Source organism: Notolepis coatsorum, assembly GCF_963971535.1.
Source record: "Notolepis coatsorum genome assembly, chromosome: 17".
Lineage (NCBI taxonomy): Eukaryota > Metazoa > Chordata > Actinopteri > Aulopiformes > Paralepididae > Notolepis > Notolepis coatsorum.
In genome coordinates, this window is record NC_140181.1 from 54,223,941 (window position 1) to 54,247,410 (window position 23,470).

At 45.1% G+C, this 23,470-nt stretch overlaps 1 protein-coding gene across 2 annotated transcripts in view; it reads left to right on the forward strand.

Moving 5' to 3' along the window:
* Positions 1–19,197, forward strand: part of asxl1 (ASXL transcriptional regulator 1) — a 45,415-nt gene extending 26,218 nt beyond the window's left edge. For both annotated transcript variants that reach the window (XM_084333893.1, XM_084333894.1), the window contains 5 exons: positions 4,411–4,577; positions 5,803–5,899; positions 13,499–13,604; positions 13,956–15,078; positions 15,676–19,197. In XM_084333893.1, the coding sequence (XP_084190019.1) occupies positions 4,411–4,577; positions 5,803–5,899; positions 13,499–13,604; positions 13,956–15,078; positions 15,676–18,573 (4,391 nt within the window). In that variant the 3' untranslated portion in view covers positions 18,574–19,197. The remainder of the gene's footprint in view (positions 1–4,410; positions 4,578–5,802; positions 5,900–13,498; positions 13,605–13,955; positions 15,079–15,675) is intronic.
* The last annotated feature ends 4,273 nt before the right edge of the window (positions 19,198–23,470 follow it).

The window sequence follows — 23,470 nt, forward strand, 5'->3', positions numbered from 1 at the left end:
ACATTTACAATTTTTTCTTTTTTTAAATGATCCATTTGCATGTTCTTGGTATCTGATTCTAGGGACATCTATGGATCTCAGGGAATGAGAAATACTGTGTCTGTTACTAGGCTTGAGTAAATTGTAATGATGAATACTGTGAATAACACCATGCAAAAATTTACCAGACCTGAAAAATCTAAGCAAATGAATAAAGGGAAGATTATTAAACAGAAGGTTTTCTAGATACAGTACTGAATTCTGCCATCCGGACATATGCAATTTGAAATATGATTATAGAATATAAAATATCAGGCCTAAAATGGTTATGCGATTAAAATGCGATTAATTAGATTAATTAATTACAAATCTTGTAATTAGATAAAAAAAAAATTATCGCCTGACAGCACTACTTTGAAGTCATGAATTGAAAGTGAACGATTGATACAGTTCTCTTAACTCATTCAGCCCTATAGTCAATGGGCCACGCTAAAAGATAGGCATTTTCGCGTGTTATCCCGTGGTGAATATTCTATAGTTTCAGAGTGATCCAGGCTAATTCCTGGAAGCTGAGTCATGGAGCGCTATGTGCATTTTGTGAAAGTCGTTTGCGTTTCTCGCCTGGACACGATATTATTTCCAAATCAAAGGTATATAATAGGTATTATGTTTCATCATGAAGGTATCAAAGGGGAGGGGGGTCGTTTTGTGATGCTCTGATCATCAGCAACGGCATACGTTTTGAATACTACATACGTTGATCGTTGTGATCGATGTGAAATCATTGTTGGATCAAAGTAGGGTTGATGTCATATAGTCCTTACCTTTGATAGGAGGTATTGCAAAAAGAATATTCTAATTGTCTGATCGCGATTTCCAGTATTGATGTCCATCGGGTCCCTGACATGAAATGGCACAAAATATGCATCAAGTGTGCTGAACGCGTTCCAAGGTGCTCGGATGAAGCGTTTCACTTGCCTGGGTCCAAATTCTCCACCCGGACCATATAAAGTGTAACACACAGTGTGAAATAAGGTTTCAAAGGGTAGGCGATACTGCCACCTAGCAGGATTTGGCCGGCACTGCACTCTCGGGGTCTCAGAATGAGTTTTAATGATAACACAGAGGTCCATGAGAGTGTATAGAATATTAAAGTCTGGCGCGGCCGGGTAGCGCAGCGGACTAAGCGGCTGTCTACCACCACAAGTCTGCCAGCGGTACCTCCGGCTTGGTCAGTCGTCCATACTGACACAATTGGCAGTGTCAGTGGGTGGAAAGCCGGTGGGGTGGGTCCTGGTCGTTGTAAACAGCGACTCCTACAGGTCGGTCAGGGCGCCTGCACACTAGGGCTGGGCGATTAATAGATTTTTCGATTAATTCGAATTAATGATCTAGGACGATTTAAAAAAGAAAAAAAAATCTTTTTTATTCACCTTTTATTTGACAAAAAGTGATGTTTGGTGAAAGTTAGATTTGCACTTTATTAATCCCAATAGGGCAATTCATTCTTGTTTGATGATCAAGAGGCACGTTTTATTTGTTTTAAGTGAAGTTAGGTGAAATCAGAGATAAAATATTTAGGCCATATCGCCCAGCCCTACTGCACACTAGCGAGGGAGGGAACTGGGGAGGGTAGTGTGATCCTCCCTCGCGTTACACCTCCCCAGTGAGAGTCCTCGCTGTCAGGTGAAAAGAAGCGGCTGGCTGTCTCCACATGTGTCGGAGGAAGCATGTGATGGACTTCAGGGCTCCCTAGACTGGCAAGTGGGGGGCAAATGCGCGCAACGACCAGGAAGGGGAGGGGGGAATTGGTATAACGACTAAATTGGGATGGGAGAAAAATACAGAAAAAGGGAGGAGAAAAAGTAGATAAAAAAAAAAAGCATATTACGTTTGACCAAATAACGAGTATACTCGTTATTGGCACTTAACCGCTGGTGGGCAATAACGAGTATATATGTTATTGGCGCACAAAGTGTTAAGATGCTGATACTGCTGAGTAGGGTTGGGCATCGTTTGGATTTGAACTATTCCGGTTCCGATTCTCGATTCCGATTCTTTGAGGTGCAGGTCAAAACAGGTCACAGCTTATTTCGCAGGAGAAAATCTTTTTTTCTGTGAAAAATCTTAATTTATTTTCATACTATTCACATTGTCAGTTGACTTGATACAGTTTAATTTGGTTGCTGTACTGTAACTAGGGTATTAATTAACAAAGTAAAAAAATAAATAAAAATTAAGAATCGAAATGCAAATATGTTACTTCCGGTTCCAGAACCCGGAAGTTAGGAACCGGTTCCTATTAGAACCGGTTCTCGGTGCCCAACCCTACTGATGAGGCAACCGGTGTTCTCGGTGCCCAACCCTACTGATGAGGCAACCGGTGTATAGGCTGAGTAGTTGTTTTCTCCGTTACCGCTTTCTTGATCATGAAGAGAGAAAAGGATAGTGTTGCAGGCTGAATCAACAGTTATTTGGTTCCAGCAAGCTCTTGTTCTCATCTGGTTGCTAATCATGGCAGGATAACACCTGTACAATACCCTGCCAGTTGTTTGTACAACATGCTAAAGTAGACACTGAAAGTGTTGTAACGGCCACACTAGTAGACCTACACTGTCTAATGAGGCATGGAGTGATAAAGGTAGAGACATAAATGTTTTCATGTTTTAAACCTTTTATTTTATTTTTTATTTTATTTTCCTTCTGCTGTGAAGCACCTTGAGAGCTCACTGAGTTTAAAGTGTGCTATATAAATGAAATCTATATTATATTATTAGGATTCAAATCAACTGAACACGGCTATACTGTTTAATGAATGCTATGTTTGGCCAACTAGTTGAAGGAACAAGGCAACATTATGGGAAATGAGCTTACCGTTTTCTCTAGAGTCGGACAAGAAGATGGATACTGATTTCCTCTCGTTTAGTAGAGGGTTATCCGGCTGCAAGCTAGCCTACCTTAGCACACATAAATGGAAGCTGATACGGACCAGCTAGCTTAGCTTAAAACTCTGGAAGAGGTGTTTTTGGCCAACAGCTAGGCTAGATGATCTGTATCCTCTTCCATTCATTTGTGCTAAGCTAGGCTAGCTTGCAGCCGGATAGCTTTCCACTGAACAAAATAATGTCCACAACTCAAGGGCTTCCTCCCACTGGCTTTTTATGTCATTATTTTGACTGCTGAGCTAAACATAATTGGGGTCATATTCACAAAGCTGTCTAAGGCAGAGATTGCAGTCTTATTAAAAGGGATAGTTGTGATTTTTGGAACCCTAGCCCTATTTCTTACTTACCGATGAGGATGTTGATCGGTAGAGGCCCTTCTCAGCACAATCCATGCTGTTCCTAGCTGTTCCTAACTTCCGGCTAGTTAGCCAAATCCAGCTGACTGAGGCTCCTTGACTCAAACTGCCCAAAAACATCAAGGAAGCCAACTCGCTAAATATCTTCAAAATACTCTTTGCTCAAGCATTTAAATGAGATATCAGGGAGGTCAACTCTTCAAATGTTAAGACACAACTTATCAGTATTTTTGATGCACTATTTTTATTCTGCCTATTTCTATGCACTTGTCAAATTCATTCAGTTCTATGCTAATTCTATCTTACTACCTATTATGCCTTGTGCCGCCTAGACTCATTACATCAACACTGTGATTATTGTATAGTAAATGAGGGCTTTTTTATTGATTTATTGTACTGTAACAATTTTTATTGCACTGCACTATTGCATCATTTTACTCTGTCTACTCTTTTATTACTGTCTATTTTAAAATGGCCATAGAATCCAACCGTAAACAAAGAGGCCTGTTAAGAAGTTAGATCCTAATATGAAAAACTGTGATGTATTGCTCTATGCCTTACCTTGACCTTGTCTATTTCGCTGCTATATATTTTATGCTCGTTTTATACTTATCTTATGTCTGCACTTCTGCCAATTTTGTGCTCATTTTACGCCTGTCTTTTTTTTACTGCACTGAAGCACTTTGAGCTGCAATTCTTGTATGAAGGGGGCTATACAATACAAATAAAGTTTATTATTATTGAAAGTTACTTCACAGTGCACACAAAGTACATTTCAGTGCGCCTCAGTCAGCTTTTACAGACAGGAGCTGGACCCTGTTGACTTTGCATTGGTTTGTGGCTAACTAGCCGGAGCTAGTATGAGGAAGTATGCAGCATATATTTGGACTTGAATTTGCACAGCTTGGATTGTAAGTAAGAAATAGGGCTAGGGTTCCAAAAATCTGAACTATCCCTTTAACTTATAAGAATAATGTAACAATCCTAGATAGACTTTGTTTTGCTAGTATTTTTTAAGGTAAAACAGAGTGCTTTGTAAATACACTCCAGTGGCTCATTTCTAGTATTGGTCAGTGTCTCCATAGCTTGGCACAAGCGTCTTAGCTAACGGCCTGGCTTGCTTTGGTCAGGACCCATGAAGAGGAGCAGAGGAGGGGTGGAGGTGGACTTTGAGACGCCTGGTTCCATCCTGGTCAACACCAACATCAGGGCCCTCATCAATGTGCGCACCTTCTCCGCCTTCCCTGCACACTCGCAACAGCAGCTACTTCAGCTCCTCCCTGAGGTCGACCGCCAGGTTGGTTGTAAGCAGAAAGGGTCTTAATGGGATGGTTCACGTTTCTTTGTTATGACGTGGTAGAAACACTTGCCAATGGTGTAATGGATGCATAGCCATTAGCTGACTCACTGAGGCCTGTGGTCAAAGTTCCGGCCGTGTTCTGAATGAGCAAGGCAGCTTCAGACAAACACTGTCCGGTACCATAAAGGTTTGAATCCACACCACGACATGCAATCAAAAGTTTTAACTATCCACAACAGAATACAACAGTCCTCGTGTATTTCTGATGCGTGATTCTCCTCTCAGGTCAATAGAATATCTTGGAACTAGATGGCTAGACCTTAGTGCGTCGTTATACATTGGCTTTCCCAAGAAACTAAATAGTTCCAAGATGTTGCCTTGGTCTGAGAGAAGAATCAAGTATCAGAAATACATGAGGACTATTACATTCTGTTGTGGATGAATGGTTAAAACATTTGTTTTGCATGTTGTGGTGTGGGTTAAAACTTTTGTTACCAGACTCCATGTGCTGTCTGAAGCGTCCCGCTACACAGCCAGACACTGGGTCTCGGTATGTATTTCATACCACTTCATGTCAAAATATCTAAAATATCCCTTTAACATCAAGGGGAGAGAAACAATCCCATGATGCAACACAGTGCATGGTCTAAGGTGGTTTAATAATACATTTTATTTACAAGTTCAAGTTTCAAGTTGCTTTATTAGTTGTCATACAAAAATACAGAATACTTTTATATGAAATGCTTTTTTCTGTTTTTCTCCTGAGTGTGCTAGATCTTAGGATGCTTGGTTTATACACATACAGCTCATTATAATAATATTCCACAATTATTACATTTAGATAGTAATAATGGCACACATAAATTCACCGACATGCGCATTATTGATACATGCAGGACTAGCCTTGAGACAAACGTATGCGTATCACCGCTGCCATGTTTGGTGCGGAGCACCTTTTATTATGGGTTCATATTCGTTTTTAAACAAAGCCTTGAATTCAAGGCATATCGTTGTTAACTGAATTGGTCCCGTCACATTTATACCTTTATAGTCAAATGTCTCAAATAATTTTTTTTACAAAGTTTTGTAAAAACGTATGATTTCAATGCTGCATCAAATGTTTACGTGTTGGAATATACATTTTGGATGATTGTTACATCCCTGACTACTCCGGTTCTCTCTCTCTCTCTGTGTCTTACTCACTCACTCTTTCTCTCCTCAGGTTGGACCAGATGCTATGGCCCGTCTAAGTAGCTCAGCCCTCAACAATGAGTTCTTCACCCACGCCTCCCAGAGCTGGAAGGAGAGGCTAGCCGAGGGTGAGTGGCAGGCTTTTTAAACATGTACTTATTTACTGCAGGGATATGGGATCTACTTTGCCCTTTTCCAAGGCTGGAGAGATCTACCATCACCAGCCAAGCAGACAGAGTGAACATCACTACTTCCAAGTCTGGCCAATTAGAATAATGCTAAATAAAATGGGTCAACATTTTAATCTTAATAATCTGGGAAGAAAAGCATAAGCATGTTGATATTATGAAACAATAATACAAATGTAAAAGACAACGTATGGGACTTTTATAGGGCTGACCTTCTAAGCTTTTTTTTGGCAATCGAAGCTTCGGGGCCGAGCTTCGATTTTAATTCGAAGCTTCGAGAGAGAAAAAAAAAAATAGTATTATAATAATAATAATCTTTTTTTATCTTATGTTGTGGGACTTGTACAGCACTTTGGTAAACTTTGTTGTTTTTAAATGTGCTCTATAAATAAAGTGGATTGGATTAATTAATTAAGTAGCCCCTTTTGTGACTGTGACACAGCCAACAAGGTTTCACTCGGCTGCGCTGCCTGGGTGCAGTGGGGCTGCTCTCGCAGCCAAAGACATGACATTACATAATTATGTTGCAACCTTCGTCTATCAAGCAAACAATTATATTATATTTAATTTATAATTATATCAGACAATGCACCTACAAAAGCAGATGATTACAATTAAATTAGCCAACTTGGTAACACATTAGTCATAGCAGCATAGGCATAGCCTTATTAATGTTTTGTGTGGCGTCGCCGTCGTGTACAACGATACTTACGTTTTTTAGGTGATTTGACAACGTTGTTGTAGAGTTGTGATATGCCATTTTCTTCTGGCATATCTGGCACTCGGCTTTTTGGGCATTGTCTTTGTATATTTTAAAGTGTAACCACACGTCTGATGACTTCTTCGTCGACATGTCTGCTGCACATGTCCTTGTTGTTTTCAACACAGATAATCTCCACATGCTTGTTGTAGAGAGGTGGAGTTGAGGCGCCGCTTACTTTCGTTTCATTGGAATGGAGGCGCAAGATTTTGGAGGCAAAAAAAACGTCTGTTTTATTTTTTTAGGTTCGAAGCTTGTGCCATCGAACGAAGCTTCGAAGTATTTAAGACAGCCCTAGACTTTTAACACATTCTGTGCCTCGCCTATTCCGGGAAACGGCTATGCTCATGCCACCCATTAAACCAATGTAGTCCGTCACCTTGTTTGTAGAGCTATAACTATATTCTATATTATAGCTATGGATACAATACTATAGTCATTTGACACTGGGTTTCTTCCGGTCAAGATGCAAAAAATAAAAAAAATTTCCATCCATACGTTCCCGTTTTATACCGTGGTGAATATGAGTGTTATTTCGGAATGATCCTGAGAGGCTGGTTATAAGCCGCAATGTGTATTATACCAAATCCATTCGCGTTTTGTCCCTACACACGCTACAATAATGCTTTGATCGTCACCAACGGAATACGTTATGGAGTAGCGTTACACACATACGCTCGGATCGCAATGAATAACATTATTGGATCAACGCAAGATTGATACCATATAGCCCTTACCTTGACTAGGATGTTCCCCCGAAAAGAATATTCCAATTATCTGATCGCCATTCCAAGTATTGATGTCCATCATTCCGCAAACATAATCCAACACAGAATCCACCATGGGAGTAATTGTTTCTTCTCAATCCGAGCATTAGAACCGCTACACTTGTCCGACAAAGAAAAGTCCGCCCGGACCTATATAATCGATGCACAGCTCAAGACTCAATGTTTCAAATGGTGCTCGATACCGCCGCCTGGTAGGATGTGGCCGGTACTGCACCTTCGGATTCCCAGTATGCATTTTTCAGGTATTGGCCGATACCCAAACCCAGGTATCGTATCGGTATCGGGACTGAAAAAGTCGGATTGGTGCATCCCTACTGGCTTGTTTCCCATGCTATCAAGACTGTATGCAGCCTACGTGCAGCTAGCTAAACATTTAACTGTGCGTCAAATCGGCTTGAGCTGACGTCGACCGGCACAGAGCTGTGATTGGCCGCTGCCCTGGGCTGGGCCTGACATACTTTAAGTTTCACATTTACCATTTATCATCTCAGGAGCTTGGTTGGGGCATTCCATTATCGATCGTGATTAGGGGTGCACCGATATATCGGTCGGGTATCGGTATCGGCCGATAAGTGCCTTGTTGACTGCCATCGGCCTGGCCGATAAACTCAGATTTGCCGATGGCAGTGGCCGATAAATATCCGTCAATTTGTGTCGCGTCAATCTGGTCCACACGTTCAAACTTTGAAAAAAGTTTCAGTCAAGCGACCTGCACAACCCGCCCCTACCCACACACACACACACACTACTGCATCAAAGTTACTTATGATTAACACTTTGGTTGCCTAAGGTTAAATTAATGATATACCATAGATTGCCAGCGCTATTTGTCTATGGAGAAAGTCCCCTTCTTTGCAGGGCTATAACTTTTTAAATTCTATTGCTACATTGCCATTATTAGGGCCCATTCAAAGTCCTATATGTATTGTTCATTGTGTAGCAACGTTAAACTTTTTCATTCACATATTCATAGTAAAGTATGGTCTAATGTATAAGTATGTTTTCATCTCTTTCTGCAGCTTTCTCCAGAACGTGATATATAGCCCCAAATGCATTATATTGATGATGAAATACAGTTTGATGGCAATCAGCGCGATATAAAAAATTCCAACTAGACGTACTTCTAGAAGTTACTACACGTCATCTGATGTTGACCGGATGGGCGAGGGGGCGTTTATAATTCCGTGGGCAGCGTTATACCAATCATCTAATGTGGGTCAAATGTTGATAATATCAGTTATTATCGAAGACGGTAACGTTACACGCTGAAACTCACCCCAGTCTCCGCGCGCCGTTGGGCGATCATCGTCGAGTAGAAATTTTATCATTATGGGATATATTATTACCCGGTCCATCTCCAGCTTGTATAATGGTATATACGTCCAAATCATGTTGTTTATCGAGTTATTGGCAATCGATCGCTATGTAGAGTGACAAGCTAGAGTCACGGGACATGTACCGAGTGGCCGGAAGCAATACGGACGTCTAGCAAAACCTCTAGTGCGCTTCCTGTTAAGCGCTTGCGCCGATCGGCCACCAGATGGCGCTCCTGAACCGCCAGAGAGCTCAGTGGGTCCTGCTGGTGGATCTCAGGCCAGCGGAGGGACATTATGAATCCGATCGCAGATTTTTGAAATATTGATATAAAGACGACGTACAGCGTCCCCCGGCAACTTTAGCATGGCCAGCAAAGACGTCTAAAGACGGCTCCCGGCACCCAAAGTGTTAACAAAGGCATTCGTTTTGTGGCATTAACGTTATAGTTACACGTTCAATAACATCAGCATATTTACCCGACCATATAGCATTGTTGTTGGTCATTCATATCTCAGTTCCTTCCTTTGCTCAGAGAGCCCGTACTGAATTGTACCCATTCTGCAATCTGTTAATAAAGTTTTCAATCAGACAAATGTATAGAAAAGCTTTTATTATAACATTTGTTGCAGTCATCATCATGCCTCATTTGGTACTCCTGCGGAGCGCTGGTAGTCTACTCGTGGGTGGCGGGGAGCTAACGTTATTAGCTACGGTATGTTTGTAGTTGGTTCTCTCGTGTAAATCAATGGCGGACTTCCCGGAAGTAAAAAAACGAATAAGCGCTTGCCGATTGGTGGTAAGAACAGCAGAGGTGGGTGCAAGCGGTGTGACGTAATTGGAAGAATCGACTGTCAATCAAAATTGTTCTGTTGCCGTCTACCTGCATTGCTTTGGTTGAGAGAGATAGTGCTCTCTTATTAAAACTCATAAACAAATCTTGAGCAAGACAAGTTAGTCTGTTAGGTTATGAAAGCCAGTGAGTATTGTATGACTCAGACTTCAGCAATAATCATGACTCATGAGCATTATAAAATAAAAACACACATGGCATGGTGGAATACCATAAAGTACCATAAGTAAGTAAAGAGGCATATGTTCATATCGGTGAGCACAATTTGTAACACAAAAAGAGACGTGTAGCCTATTTATTTATTTAATATTTTATTTATTCATTTTATTATTATTATTTTATTTGTTGCCATGCCTAAAATAATTAGTCAAGCATAGGGCTAAAACATTTTCATAAACAATAATATAATTTTTTGTTATATGGTTATAATAAAACCTTTTCTATACATTTGTCTGATTGATTGATTGAAAACTTTATTAACAGATTGCAGAATGGGTACAATACAGTACAGCTCAATACAACAACAGTGGACTGGAGGATGAAGACCAGAAAAAGACTTTCGGCTTTTTTACATAAGGGTCCTCCATTTTCAATTCATCAAAACATTTAGAGACATACAAATATACAGTAGTTTCCTTAAAAAAAAATTATAAGCTTTTTTTTGTTTGCCACAAATATCGGTATCGGCCGATTGTGTTAGTTGAACAATCGGTATCGGCGGCAAATTTTCATATCGGTGCATCCCTAATCGTGATTAACTACATTAGAAGCTTCTATCCCCAGGCCATCAGGCTGCTAAACGAACAATGAATGAACACTACACAACAACAACCACCAAACGCACATAGCACACACATCCACACGCACACACTCACTTAAACAAACACACTGTAGCACCCACTCCACACACTTTATAGCACACACCCACTTTAAACAAACACACTGTAGCACCCACTCCCCACACTTTATATTTATTGATGAAGGATTGCACTACAACTCGTACACCTTACTGTAAATTGTACCTAAATTGTACCTCATCCCATTTCTGCTTTGCACTAGATAGTACTGTACATTAGTACACTGCATAGTATTGTATATTATATGGTAACTCAGAACATTGTACATATGTCTATACCGAACACTGTGACCTCATTTTCTTCTTCTAAATTACATGCTATACTATGTTATTTGATACTATCTTGTCTAGCACAGTCTCTGGAGCGTAACAGTAAGAAGCATTTTGTATGAAAGTATTCTGTACTTCTGTATGACAACTATTAAAGAAACTTGAAACTTGAAAACATTACAAACATGGACCAAATCGAAGAAAGACTTGCAGAGGAACTCCAAACCTAGTGGTTCGGCTGTGTACTGCAACCCATGGAACTATGTTTCTCCCACGTGCAAGATTTTGGCGACAGCCAACATTGAAGCATATCTCAGCCTTTATTCTCACTCAAGTAATACAAAACTAATGGATTTTGTCGTTGACTCATAAAGGAGTGGGATGGGTGGCAACCTTCCCTGTTACACACCCACCTTGCACACACAACCTCTGTAGGTTGTGTCCAAATGGAACGTCCATCCTCATTCATGTTCAATATCTTTATTGAATACAATTATGAATTTGAGTTTTAAAATAAAATAAACATTTTATTAAACTAGCATAATGGTAGGCCTATTTCTAACTTCAATTATATCTCAAAGTGAAAAATGTATGTTATAATTCAATCAGACCGCCTCATTGATGACCATTTTTATCCACTTTTTCTCCTTATTTTTCTATTTTTCTCCCATCCCAATTTCGCCTCGCCAATTCTCCCTTCAATTCTCTCCTCCCCTGTCTCGAACGTTGCTAGACTATGCCTCCCACTGGTCGGCTGCAGTGAGGACGAAGCCTTGCATCACGTGTCCCCTCCGGTACACGAGGAGGCAGCCGTTGCATCTTTTCACCTGCACAGCACGATCTCTCAGTGGCGAGGAGTAACGCGTGGGAGGCTCAAGCTGCCCCCGTTACTTCCTAATTCTGCTGTACAGGTGCACCAACCGACCTGTAGGAGTCGCTGTCCACAACGTCTAATCCCCACCCACCAGCTTTCCCACCCCTAACACTGCCAATTGTGTTAGTATGAACGACCAACCAAGCTGGTAGCAACGCCGAGAGCTGGGCTCGAACTCAGCATATCCTGCGTTAGTGGCGAGCGCCTTGCCCAATGCGCCACTTAGCCGCCCTGATGACCATAATCTTAAAATGAATTATTTAAAAAAAGAATTATTATCTTTTTCCCCCTTTTTCCGTTTTTCTCCCATCCCAATGTTAGTCGTTATGCCAATTCCCAATCCCCTTCCTGGTCGTTGCGCACTCTACCCCCTACCATTGGTCTGGGAGGGCGGAGACTATCACATGCTTCCTCCGACACATGTGTAGCCACTAGCCAGCCCACCACTTCTTTTTCACCTTGCAGCGCAGACTCACACGTTACACTCTCCCAGATCCTTCCCTTGCTGTGCAGGCGCCCCGACCGAACTGTAGGAGTCGCTGTTTACAACGACCAGGACCCACCCACGCCAGCTTCTCACCCGCTAACACTGCCAATTGTGTTAGTATGGACGGTCGGCCAAGCCGGAGGCACCACAGCCGGATTCGATCCCACTGGCTCTGTGGTGGTAGACAGACGCTTAGTCCGCTGCGCTACCCGGCCGCCCCCTTAAAATTTATTCTAACTCCTCCTCAGTCCTGACCTTGGTCAACTTGGCTTTACTTTCAACCCTACTTTCAAGCTTTCAGACTGCTTAGCCGGTGGATCATCCGGCATTAACATCACTGTTCTTTGAAGGCCGTAGTGGGCTAAAGACATTGCAAGGAATCCATTGATGCCAAACATGCCATACTAGCTTACAGCGAAAGCGGCTAAATAATATTGCTCTAAATTCTAACTTTCACCTCCAATCTTTAGAGCATGAATCATCTACAAATCTCTACCCTTCCAGCAGATGTATGAATAAGGCCATGATTAATATGCTCGAAACTAGGGTTGGGCAATTAATCACATTTTATTTTCAATTACGATCTTGGTTTCCAACGATTATGAAAAAGATAAACGACTTTGAGCCAGGTCATGTTTTTAAGCCAGATCAAGCCTTTGAACCAGGTTATGTACTAATCGTGTTAAATAATTGTGATCTCAATATTGACAAAAATAATCGCGATTATGATCTTTACCATAATCGAGCAGCCCTACCAAAAACTATTCTGGCGTGATACTTTTAACTCATGCAGCGCCAAACACAAGATTTCGTGTGTTTCAAATCCAAGCGTTGAGCGCCAAACACGAGATATCTCGTTTTTTGTTTCCTTTTCCTCGATTTTCTCATACTAAGCGCTTGTGAGGGTGTATTGGACCTGCAATGACGATTGAATCCCGCCAGGTGGCAGTATCGCCTACCTTATGAACATGCATGGGCCAGCTTAGTGTGGGTGGCCCCACAGCCCCCAAACAACTAGGGACTCTACTAGTAGGGTGCGAGTAGCAGTGAGCAGGACCCGTTCGACAATGGCGATTGCCTAGAGCGAACTATTGGATATTATGAAAAAGACTAAATGGATTATATGGATGATGATTATGGACGATAAAGTGCGTTTCCACCAGACTATGTTGGACTATGTTGGACTCAGCACTTCTGGTAAATCATAAAAATACTATATTCAAACCGGCCGATGAGGAAACCTTAATATCTTGTCTGTATTTTGAGTAGTATCCATTTATTTATAAATATATATATATAGACCTTTAGTCCTATGCTGTGTTTTTTCACCTCCTCAGGGGAGTTCACCCACGAGATGCAGGTACGCTTCCGCCAGGAGATGGAGAAGGAGAAGAAGGTGGAGGCGTGGAAGGAGAAGTTCTTTGAAGAATACCATGGCCAAAAGTAAGGAAGCATACAATTTGTCCAGTAGATGATGATGTCAGTCAGTGTTTCCTCCTGTACTGAATCTGGGATAGAATTATGGGGGGGGTTAATGTGATAGTTCCGATTTTTTGAATGTTGGCAACAAGGATGATTTTGATAGTCCTTTTGACAATGTATTGGGAGCTTTCTTTGCACAGCCCATGTATCCCTATCTTGGAATTTCAACCTGCCTGGCAGAAGTGTCTACAATATACTGTATATTGGTTTGTTTCAATTAGAGTGGGGCTCAATCTGTAATACTGTATGAATGGGTAACTGGGCTGCATGATGTAGTGACCTTTGAACCGAGCTGTCCTGTTTGCCCCACAGGTCCGGTTTGACACGAGAAGAATCTCTGAAGCTGACCATGAGTGAAGCCAGTGAAGTGGCAGCTAGTGTGCTGGACGGCGACGTCGCGGTGGTGGCAGCTGGCACCCCGAAGAGGCGCAGCGTGGGCCGCCGGAGGAGGGACGGCCGTATGAGGAGACGCACGAGGGCCGACCTGCGGCGCAGGGCACGCCGGACCCTCTGCAAAGCCCCCGCTCCTCCCGCCCTCCCGGCTCCAGAGCCAGCGGAGGCCAGGGCCTCACCGGACACCTCTGTCTCCGTGGGCTCTCCGATGTCTGACAGCACCGTGGTCCAGGGAGAGGTGGTGCTGGAGTCTGGTCTGGAGCTCCCTGTGGAGTGTGCCTCCTTGGAGCCAGAGCCCTCCCCTGCTCCTGTTCCCGCCACTGTGCCCGCCCCTGTGCCCGCCACTGTGCCCGCCACTGTGCCAGCTCCCTCGCCCTCCCCCTCTCCCTCCCCCTCCCCCTCCCCCTCTCCCTCCCCCTCTCCCTCTCCTTCTCCCTCTCCCTCTCCCTCTCCCTCTCCCTCTCCCTCTCCCTCTCCCTCCCCCTCCCCCTCCCCCACACCCACACCCAGCCCGAGCCCCGCCTCCATCAGTGCCAACGAGGAGCCTGAAGTTGTGGCACGGCTGCTCCCCGAAGAAGAGAGCGCTCCTGCGCTTGCCTCTACCTCCTCCCCATCCTCCTCGTCCCCCTCCTCCTCCTCTGCCTCCTCCCCGGCCTCTTCTCCCTCCTCGCCTTCCGACACACAGGGACCCTTTGCTGCAGGCCTGGACTCCTCCTCCTCCTCGTCCTCGTCCGCCTCCTCCAGCGCCGCTGCCGCCGCCGACCCGCTGGATGACACGGCGTCTGCGGTCACCTCCGTCACCGGGGGCACGGCCACCAGCAGCCGCGAGAGCAGCCCCTCCGCCAGCCCCGCGCCCCCTGCCGCCGCCGCCCCCCAGCCCAAGGAGCAGAAGAGGAGGCCCGACGAGCCCCAGGCCTTCGCTAGCTTCCCCGAGAAGAGGCCGCGGCTCGACGACCGTCAGTCCTTTCGTACCACAATCGACAGTGTCCGTTCAGAGAAGCCGCAGCCGACAACCGAGGAGCCCAAGGTCCCACCTATCCGGGTATGAGCTGCGACTTCAACACCAGCGGATAGTTTCATTATGTCCATGAGAGAAAGGAAAGCGCTCAACAGATATTAATTAATGCATATGTGCATCACTAGCTAATTCACATGTGCATCACTATCTAAGACACATATGTGCATCACTAGCTAAGACACATATGTGCATCACTAGCTAAGACATATGTGCATCACTATCTAAGACACATATGTACATCACTATCTAAGACACATATGACGTGCATCACTATCTAAGACACATATGTGCATCACTAGCTAAGACATATGTGCATCACTAGCTAAGTCACATATGTGCATCACTAGCTAATTATGTGCATCACTAGCTAATTCATAAACGTGCATCACTAGCTAAGTCATGCTATCCATAGAATAACATTGTTCTGATATAGTATAAAAAAAGGCACATCAAATGAAAGCAGACATTCTGAACATTGACCTCATACCATCACCATTTGATTAAAAGTTGAAATCAGTGTCCAGTACTTTTGCACCTCACTGTATGTTTACAGAAATGTTTTACATTATGTACCGGGTTGTCTAACCCTTGACCTGTCGCCATGTGTGTCTTTTCCTGCAGATTCAACTGTCCAGGATCAAACCGCCGTGGGTCAAGGGGCCCCCCACCTACCAGATCTGTCCCCGTATCGTGCCCCCCGGCGAGAGCTCGCGGCGGTCGGGCACGGGGGGGGCGCGGACCCTGGCGGACATCAAAGCCCGCGCCCAGCAGGCCCGGGCCCAGCGCGAGGCCGCTGCTGCTGTTGCAGCCACTGGCGACGGGGCCGGGCCGGGCGGGGGGAACGGGCTGCGGCCTGCTGCTGGGCTATCGGATCGCACCAGCGGACGACGAGCGCGAGAGCACCCAGGACCTGTCGAGCCCGGAGGAGGAGGAGACGGAGGAGGAGACGGAGGAGGAGGAGGAAGTGGAAGAAGGGGAGGTGGTGGGGTGGAGGAGCACGAATCGTCTGCAGGCCCTCATCCGTCTGGAGCACAACTACAGCTTCCCAATGTAGAAGTGGCAGAGAGAGCCTCGACGCAGCCGCCCACGCCCCAGCCCTCTCCCTCCCCCTCCTTGTCCACCACCTCGACCTGCCCGTCCTCCGAGGCCCCCCCGACCCCGACCCCACCTCCTCGGGACGAGCCGGCCAGGGAGCAGATGGCCGTAGAGGAGGGAGCAGGAGCGGCGGCCCAGATCCAAAGCGCCTCCAACGGCCTGTCGGACCAGGCCGCTGCATCTCCAGCTGTGGAGCCTGACACCGTGTCAGATTCTGCGGTCACCCTCCCAGGCCCAAGCCAGGGGTCGGCGTCCTCCAGCACCACCTCAGAGAGGGCCAGTCAGCGTAGTGAAAGTGCCCCTCTGGCACCCACCTCCATCCCAGACTCAGTTCCCAGGTTTGGGGCCCAGGGAGTGGATGTGATCCAGACACTGGCCACCTCCTCTCAGTCGTGGGAGCGAGACCAAGGCAAGAGTGTAGGGGGAGGAGGAGGAGGAGGAGGAGGAGGTGTTATCCAGCATGGTTCCCACCACGTAGGCCCCCAGGAGGCTCCCCCTCCCTCAGGCAGAGACAGACAGCAGACAGAGGCCCCCTCGCTCCAATTCACACCCTCCTCGACCCGGGAGGAGGATGAGGCCGGGGGCCACAGTGACTCCACCGAGACGGCCTCGGACTGTGAAAATGAGGGCCAGGAGTACGAGCAGCAACACCATCCTGAGAGCGACTGGCGCCACCACCTGGCCAGCCAGCGAAATGGCAGTGCCCAAGGGCAGCCTGTCATCCGCATCCCCCCTCAGAACCAGCAGCCAGTCATCCAGGCTCACGTGTCTAACCGCCACGGTCAGACTGTCATCCAGCCGCGCTTCCCTAATGGCCTGGTTCACCCTCTGCCCAGCCATAAGCAGCAGCTGGTTGCTCGCCCCCATCCCCAGGACCAGCAGGCTCTGACCCCAGCCCATCCCCAGGACCAGCAGGCTCTGACCCCAGCCCACGCCCAGGACCAGCAGGCTCTGACCCCAGCCCACGCCCAGGGCCAACAGGCTCTGACCCCAGCCCACGCCCAGGGCCTCAGGGGCCACAGCAGCAACATCCTGGTCAAAGCAGAGCCCACCGATGATGCCAGAACATCCAGCCGGGGCTCTGCCGAGGAGGACTGTCGAGGGGGCCTGAAGCCCTCTGCTCTCATCCCTACTGCTGCTGCTACAGGCTCCAAGAGGTTAGCCAGTTCAGCCAGGCCTGTGTCCAGTGTGGAGGCCAACAACCCTCTGGTCACCCAGTTGCTGCAGGGCAGTCTGCCACTGGAGAAGGTCCTGCCCCAGTCCCACTCAGCCAGCAGGCTGGAGATCAACAGGCTGCCAGGAGGGCCTCAGCCTAGGGCTCCACCAGCTAGGAACCCTGGCCTGCGCCTCAGGGCTTCCCACGAGACGGCAGCAGAATCCCCCAGCCCCGACTCGTGCTCGTCCTCTCAGAGCCAGCAGAAACCCCCTGCGTCAGGGGCAGGCCGCGGTGTCTCCTGTCTGATGGAGGCCACGGCCATGCAACAGTACCTGTCCCAGCAGCCCAGCGGTGTTGTACCTCCTGGAGCCGTAGCAGTCATCACCTCCCTGCCCCCTTCCTCCTCCTCTTCCTCCTCCTCCTCCAGACGCAGCTTGGACTACAGCTCCCAGAACACAACGGTTGTGGAGTCCGCTGTTATCAAAGAGTCTCCTGGGCCTCAGCCCTCTCGGGGGGCCACTCCAGACAGGCCCCTGGCCCCCAGCCGGACCACGCCCAATGGCCCCTCACCCCCGCAGGCAGACCCCTGCCCCTCAGAAGTGTTGCCCACCATCAAGATCAACTGGCGGCCTTCACAGTTGCACCAACAGCCACTCTCGCCTGCAACCAGTGTAAAGAGCGAGGTCAACTCGCGGCCCTCGTGTCAAGCTCTCGCCAAATCCTCCCCCGCCTCCCCCTTGGTCGTCACCAAAAAGGAGCCTGGGAACTGTGTGGACGGCTACCTGAGCGGAGGGGCCATGGAGGGGCTGCTTAACATGGAGATGACTTTAGCCAGGATGGCCAAGAAGGAGCATGGCAAAAACCCCTACTCCTCTCCGTCCTCCTCCTCCTCACCCTCCTCCTCCTCCTCCACCTCCTCCCTTCCGTTTCAGCTGTACGGAAAACTGCCCAAGCAGGGCGGAGGCCTGGGAGTGGGGATCGGCGCGGCGGCCAGCTTCAGCTACACGGCCAACGTGTCGGTGATGGACGGCAGCGGCTTCTCGCGGAGCCTCGCCGACAGTGTCCTCCAGCTGAGGCCGCGCTTGGGCTCCGGCCAGAGTGCCGCGCTCAGCATCCAGGCCTTTGCGGACAGCGCCGCCGAGGAGGTGGCACTCAAGTGCTCGTGCCGCCTAAAGGCCATGATCATGTGCCAGGGCTGCGGTGCATTCTGCCACGATGACTGTATCGGCCCCTCCAAACTGTGCGTGTCGTGTCTGGTGGTCAGATAGTGTGTTCATCCTATCCGAGACTTGACTGAGGAGGTGGGAACGCCTCCTTCTTTATTACTACTCGACATATAAAGTATTAGGTTGCAGGACTTGAGGAGGATATGAATTGGGAACACGGGGCTCAGAGGTGTACAGAACCTTTAAATAGAATAGATAGGATGGGGAGGCATCTGACGGGCTAAATGTTGCCTTGTATTATAAAATTGGTCTGTTTTTTTTTCTTTTTTTTTGCAGAATTCTTTTCTAAGCCGTTCTGATGTTATGTTATTATAAAAAAATATTATTATTATTGTATTATTATTATTATTATTATTATTATTATTATTATTGTGGATTTGAGGCATGATTGATTGTAAATTGTGCCTTTTTTTTCTCTTTCTCAAAAACATTTACCTCATCGTATCATGACACCTGTCATCATTTGAGTGTGAAAATGGTGGCTGTTATTGTTTCGGTCCTCTCCTGCTTGGCACGGAAGGACCGGTTCTTGTCTCTTTGCGCAAAAGAAATATTTTTTTAACCATTAAAAAGGAGTAAACAACGTTTCCTTTGTTTCACGTTTTTCTCCCAAAGTCACATCTGTACTCACTGAAGCACAGTATACTAATCAAAAAGTCATGATTGAGCAATTTTTTTATTTTTGTTTGAATTTGTTTGTAGAAACCCAATTAATGAGGTATAGATTTTTGGTGAGTTTTATTAAAGATATTACTTAATAATTCCTTACATGCAATACAAATAGTTGACCAAATTACTTTTGTCCTTTCTTGCTTTCCAGTTGAGACACAACAATCATGTTTTGGGAGTGCACCACATACTATAGATAACATTCAGCCACTAGATGTCACTAGAGCACCAGTATGTCATTTATCCAATCGGGTGCATTCCACGGGGGAAATGGAAAGTAGGGAGGGGGTACATGCACACGACAATGTAAATAACATACATTTTGGACGAGCCAACAACATTTAAATGATAACGTGAATTCATTATTTTGGGGGAAAAGCAATACTTTTATTCTGCACATTTCTAAAATCTCTGGATGTATTTATATAAAAATTAAAAACCATTAACACATTGGGTGCCATGCAGTATGCCCATCTTTACCACTCTCTGCCAGTGCTGTAAGCCTATGGAGTGGCTCACCTTCTTTGCAGGGCTCTAACTTTTTAAATATTATAGCTATATCGACATTACTATGGCCCATTCGACATCTGGTATATATCATTCCGGATGTGGGAACGTTATATTTTTCCATTCATACATTGTCGTGTTAGTACCGTCGAGAATATAAGTGTTTTTAGACTGTATAGCAGTAATTCCTAGAACGCGCGCTATAGGCCCTGACGCGTATTATACATTATCGATTGGCGTTTCGTCCCTATACACGCTATATTAAAAATTTCAAATGCATATGATCGCTATACATTATGCTCCATCATGCGTGAAGGAAAGGGGGGGTGGGTCGTTTACGATTCCTTGATTGTCACTAACGGCTTTCTTTAGTAAAACGCCATACGTTGATCGGACAGATTGCAATGAAATAAATGGACAATCGAGCTGGAAATAACGTTAGATTCCTCTGGCCGATGCGTCTGGAGAAGAAAATTCCAATTATTTGACGTCGATCTGCTAGATCCATTTTCCGTTTGTATGACGCAATAAACGGCGAAAGCATATTGATTCTTGCATCTCGAAAGCGATCCAATTCACTCGAGGTGTATATTGATCCACGTTACAAGATATCTCTGGCGGAGCTTTTTCCCCGATGCACCGAGCGCCACTTCCGGTTTAGAGTGGAGTAACTCGCCCGAAATCCACCAGGCGGCGGTATTGAGGCGTTGCAATATCAGACAGGGTCCAGCTGGCTCCCGGAGGCTTCCTGGATGAATTATGAATGCCAATAGCGAATAAAAGAAACAACGATCATAAAAACGAGTTTACTCGTTGTTGGCACTCAACGCATGGCGGCCAATAACGAGTATACTCGTTATTGGCAATTAATGTGTTAATAATAATAATAAAAAAGGAAAAAGAAAATGTTATCTACAGTCTTCATCATTTTGGGGGTATTTACATCCAAATCAGATGGAACGGTGTAAGAATTACAACAATCAATTGGCTGCTCAGGTGCATGTGCTCTGGTGTATTATTCCCTCATTTCATTTACAAGGAGCAGATAAAAGGTCTAGAGTTAATTTCAGGTGTGGTATTTGCATTTGTTGTCGACTCAATATGAGGTCCAAAGAGCTGGCATCAGTGAAGTAAGCCACCATTAGGCTGAACAATCAAAACAAACCCACCAGAGACATGTGGCCACATCAACATTCTTAAAAAGAAAGAAGGCGTTGGTGAGCTCGGCAACAACAGAAGACCATGCAAAACAACTGTGATGGATGACAGAATAATTATTTCCCTGGTGAAGTAAAAAAAAAACTTAACAACAGTTGGCCAGATCAAGAACACTCCAGGAGGCACTGTAGGCATATCTGTGTCAAAGTCAACAATCAAGAGAAGATTTCACCACATACAGAGGGTTCACCACAAGATATAAACCAGTGGTGAGCCTTAAGAACAGGAAGACCAGATTAGAGTTTGCAAACAAAAAAAGCCTGTAGGTCTACAGTTCTGGAACAACATTTATATGGACATGAGCCAAAGATCAGAATGATGGTAAGAGAAGGAAAGGAACTGCTCATGATCCGAAGCCTCATCAGTGAACCATGGTGGTGGTAGTGTTATGGCGTGGGTATGTACAGTATGGCTGCCAATGGAACAGGTTCCCTTGTATTTATTGACAAAAGCAGCAGGATGAATTCTAGGCAATATTATTAGCTCATATTCAGCCAAATGCTTCAGAACTCATTGGACGGCGCTTCACAGTGCAGATGAACAATGACCCGAAGCATACTGCGAAACTAACCAAAGAGCTTTAAGGCAAAGAAGTGAAATGTTATGCAATGGCCAGGTCTATAACCTGACCTGAATCCAATTGAGCATGCATTTCACTTGTTGAAGATGGTTACAGCAGAGAGCATCACCAGGGAGGAAATCTTGATCAGATTCAGCTTTATTGTTGCATCTTTGTCATATTTCTCATACGAAAAAGAGCAAGATTCTTGGGTTTTGCCCCCTCGACTTACAGCATGGCAATAGAATACACAATAGAACAATACACAAAAACAATAAAAACCAGCATAATAATGATGTATGAAAAAGGTGACTGCTGAGAGGCACAGTATAAAGCACAGTATAAAAAGTGCAACAGTAGAATAAAATCAAAGTAAGGTACTTTAAATGCATAAATATATACAATAAAATCTGAATGACTAAATAGTGTTCATGAGTCTGATGGCTTGATGAAAGTACGAGTCCTTGAGCCTGCTGGACCTGGCTCTGAGGCTGCGGTAACACCTCCCGGAAGGCAGCAGTTGGATCAAGCTGTTGTTGGGATGTCTGGGGTCTTTTATGATCTTCTGGGCCTTGCTGATGCACCGGCTGTTATAGATGTCCTGTATGCAGGGGAGCTCACAGCCACAGATTTTCTGAGCTGTCTTAACGACTATTGCTCTACGGCTGTGAGCAGTGCAGTTCCCATACCAAGCTGTGATGCTATCCATTGTTAGTTTGTCCAATTACTTTTGGTCCTTTAAAAAAAAGGGGGGAGGGGCACACTAGTAGAAACGTGTAATTCCTATATTCTTCACCTGATTTGGATGTAAATATCCTCAAATTAAAGCTGAAATTGTTTAATTTAAATTCCATTGTGGTGGTTGTTAAGATAATGACTGCAGCTTATCTTTGCGTTGCATTCGGAGGAAAGGAATCGATGAGAGACGATGAACTCTTTAGCCTTTTTGGCTTGGTTTATTTCACATGGGTCATAAACATTGTTGCAGCATCCACCTGCTACTCCAAGGTGCAGCTGAGAGGATGAGAGAGAGAGCTGAGCAGGTGGACACCCCTTTTATAAGCTCAGCACGGTGAAACAGATGTGCGCCTCTACCTTTAGTTAGAGCACCCCATAGTGTTACAACAACATTACTGCACTTATGATATATACAGAGAACACATTGATATATATATATATATATATATATATATATATATATATATATATATATATATATATATATATATATATATATATATATATATATATATATATATATATATAGTACATAATAGCACAACTGAGGACATTTTACCTTTCAGTGGTGTACAGAGACAAACTTGTCTGTCCAAATATATATTGACCTGACTATAGCACCTTTAAATGGTTACCATGGCATTTTAAATTTGAATTGGTTGTCTTCATTAGACATTATGTTTCTTCATTTGTCCTTTTTAGGTTAAAATGACATTTTGGTGTTAATGGGAATTATTCCTATGGTCTAAGATGGTCCAGAATATTAGTGACAGTGATTCCCAAATCCAAAAACTAGAGTACTAAAGCTCTTGTGATATCATCACGTATAAAGTCTGAAGCTGCTCCATAGACAATGAATTGGGAAAGATGGTAAAGATGACACTGAGCACCCAGAGGAATGTTCCGAGTATATGGGTACTGTTCTGTTTCAGAACTGAGAACAGAATGAAATTAATTTGGGTATAAATACCCAAACATTCTATGGGTCCCCATTTATTGTCTGGAACAGCTCCAGACTTCACACCTGATGACATCACAAGTTTGAATCTTATGCTCCATTCTTAAAACAGCTAATAGCACATTTATACGATGTGAGTGGCCATGTTGAAACCATGTCAAATGATGCTGGGCATTGATAAAGATAATGTTTGTGACTAGAAACTCTCGCTAATGAAGTGTGTTGAGTCTTCAGTGAGGTCATCGTCTCCTATTCATTCTCTTCCCTGTTCCGACGCAGAGAGATGGCTT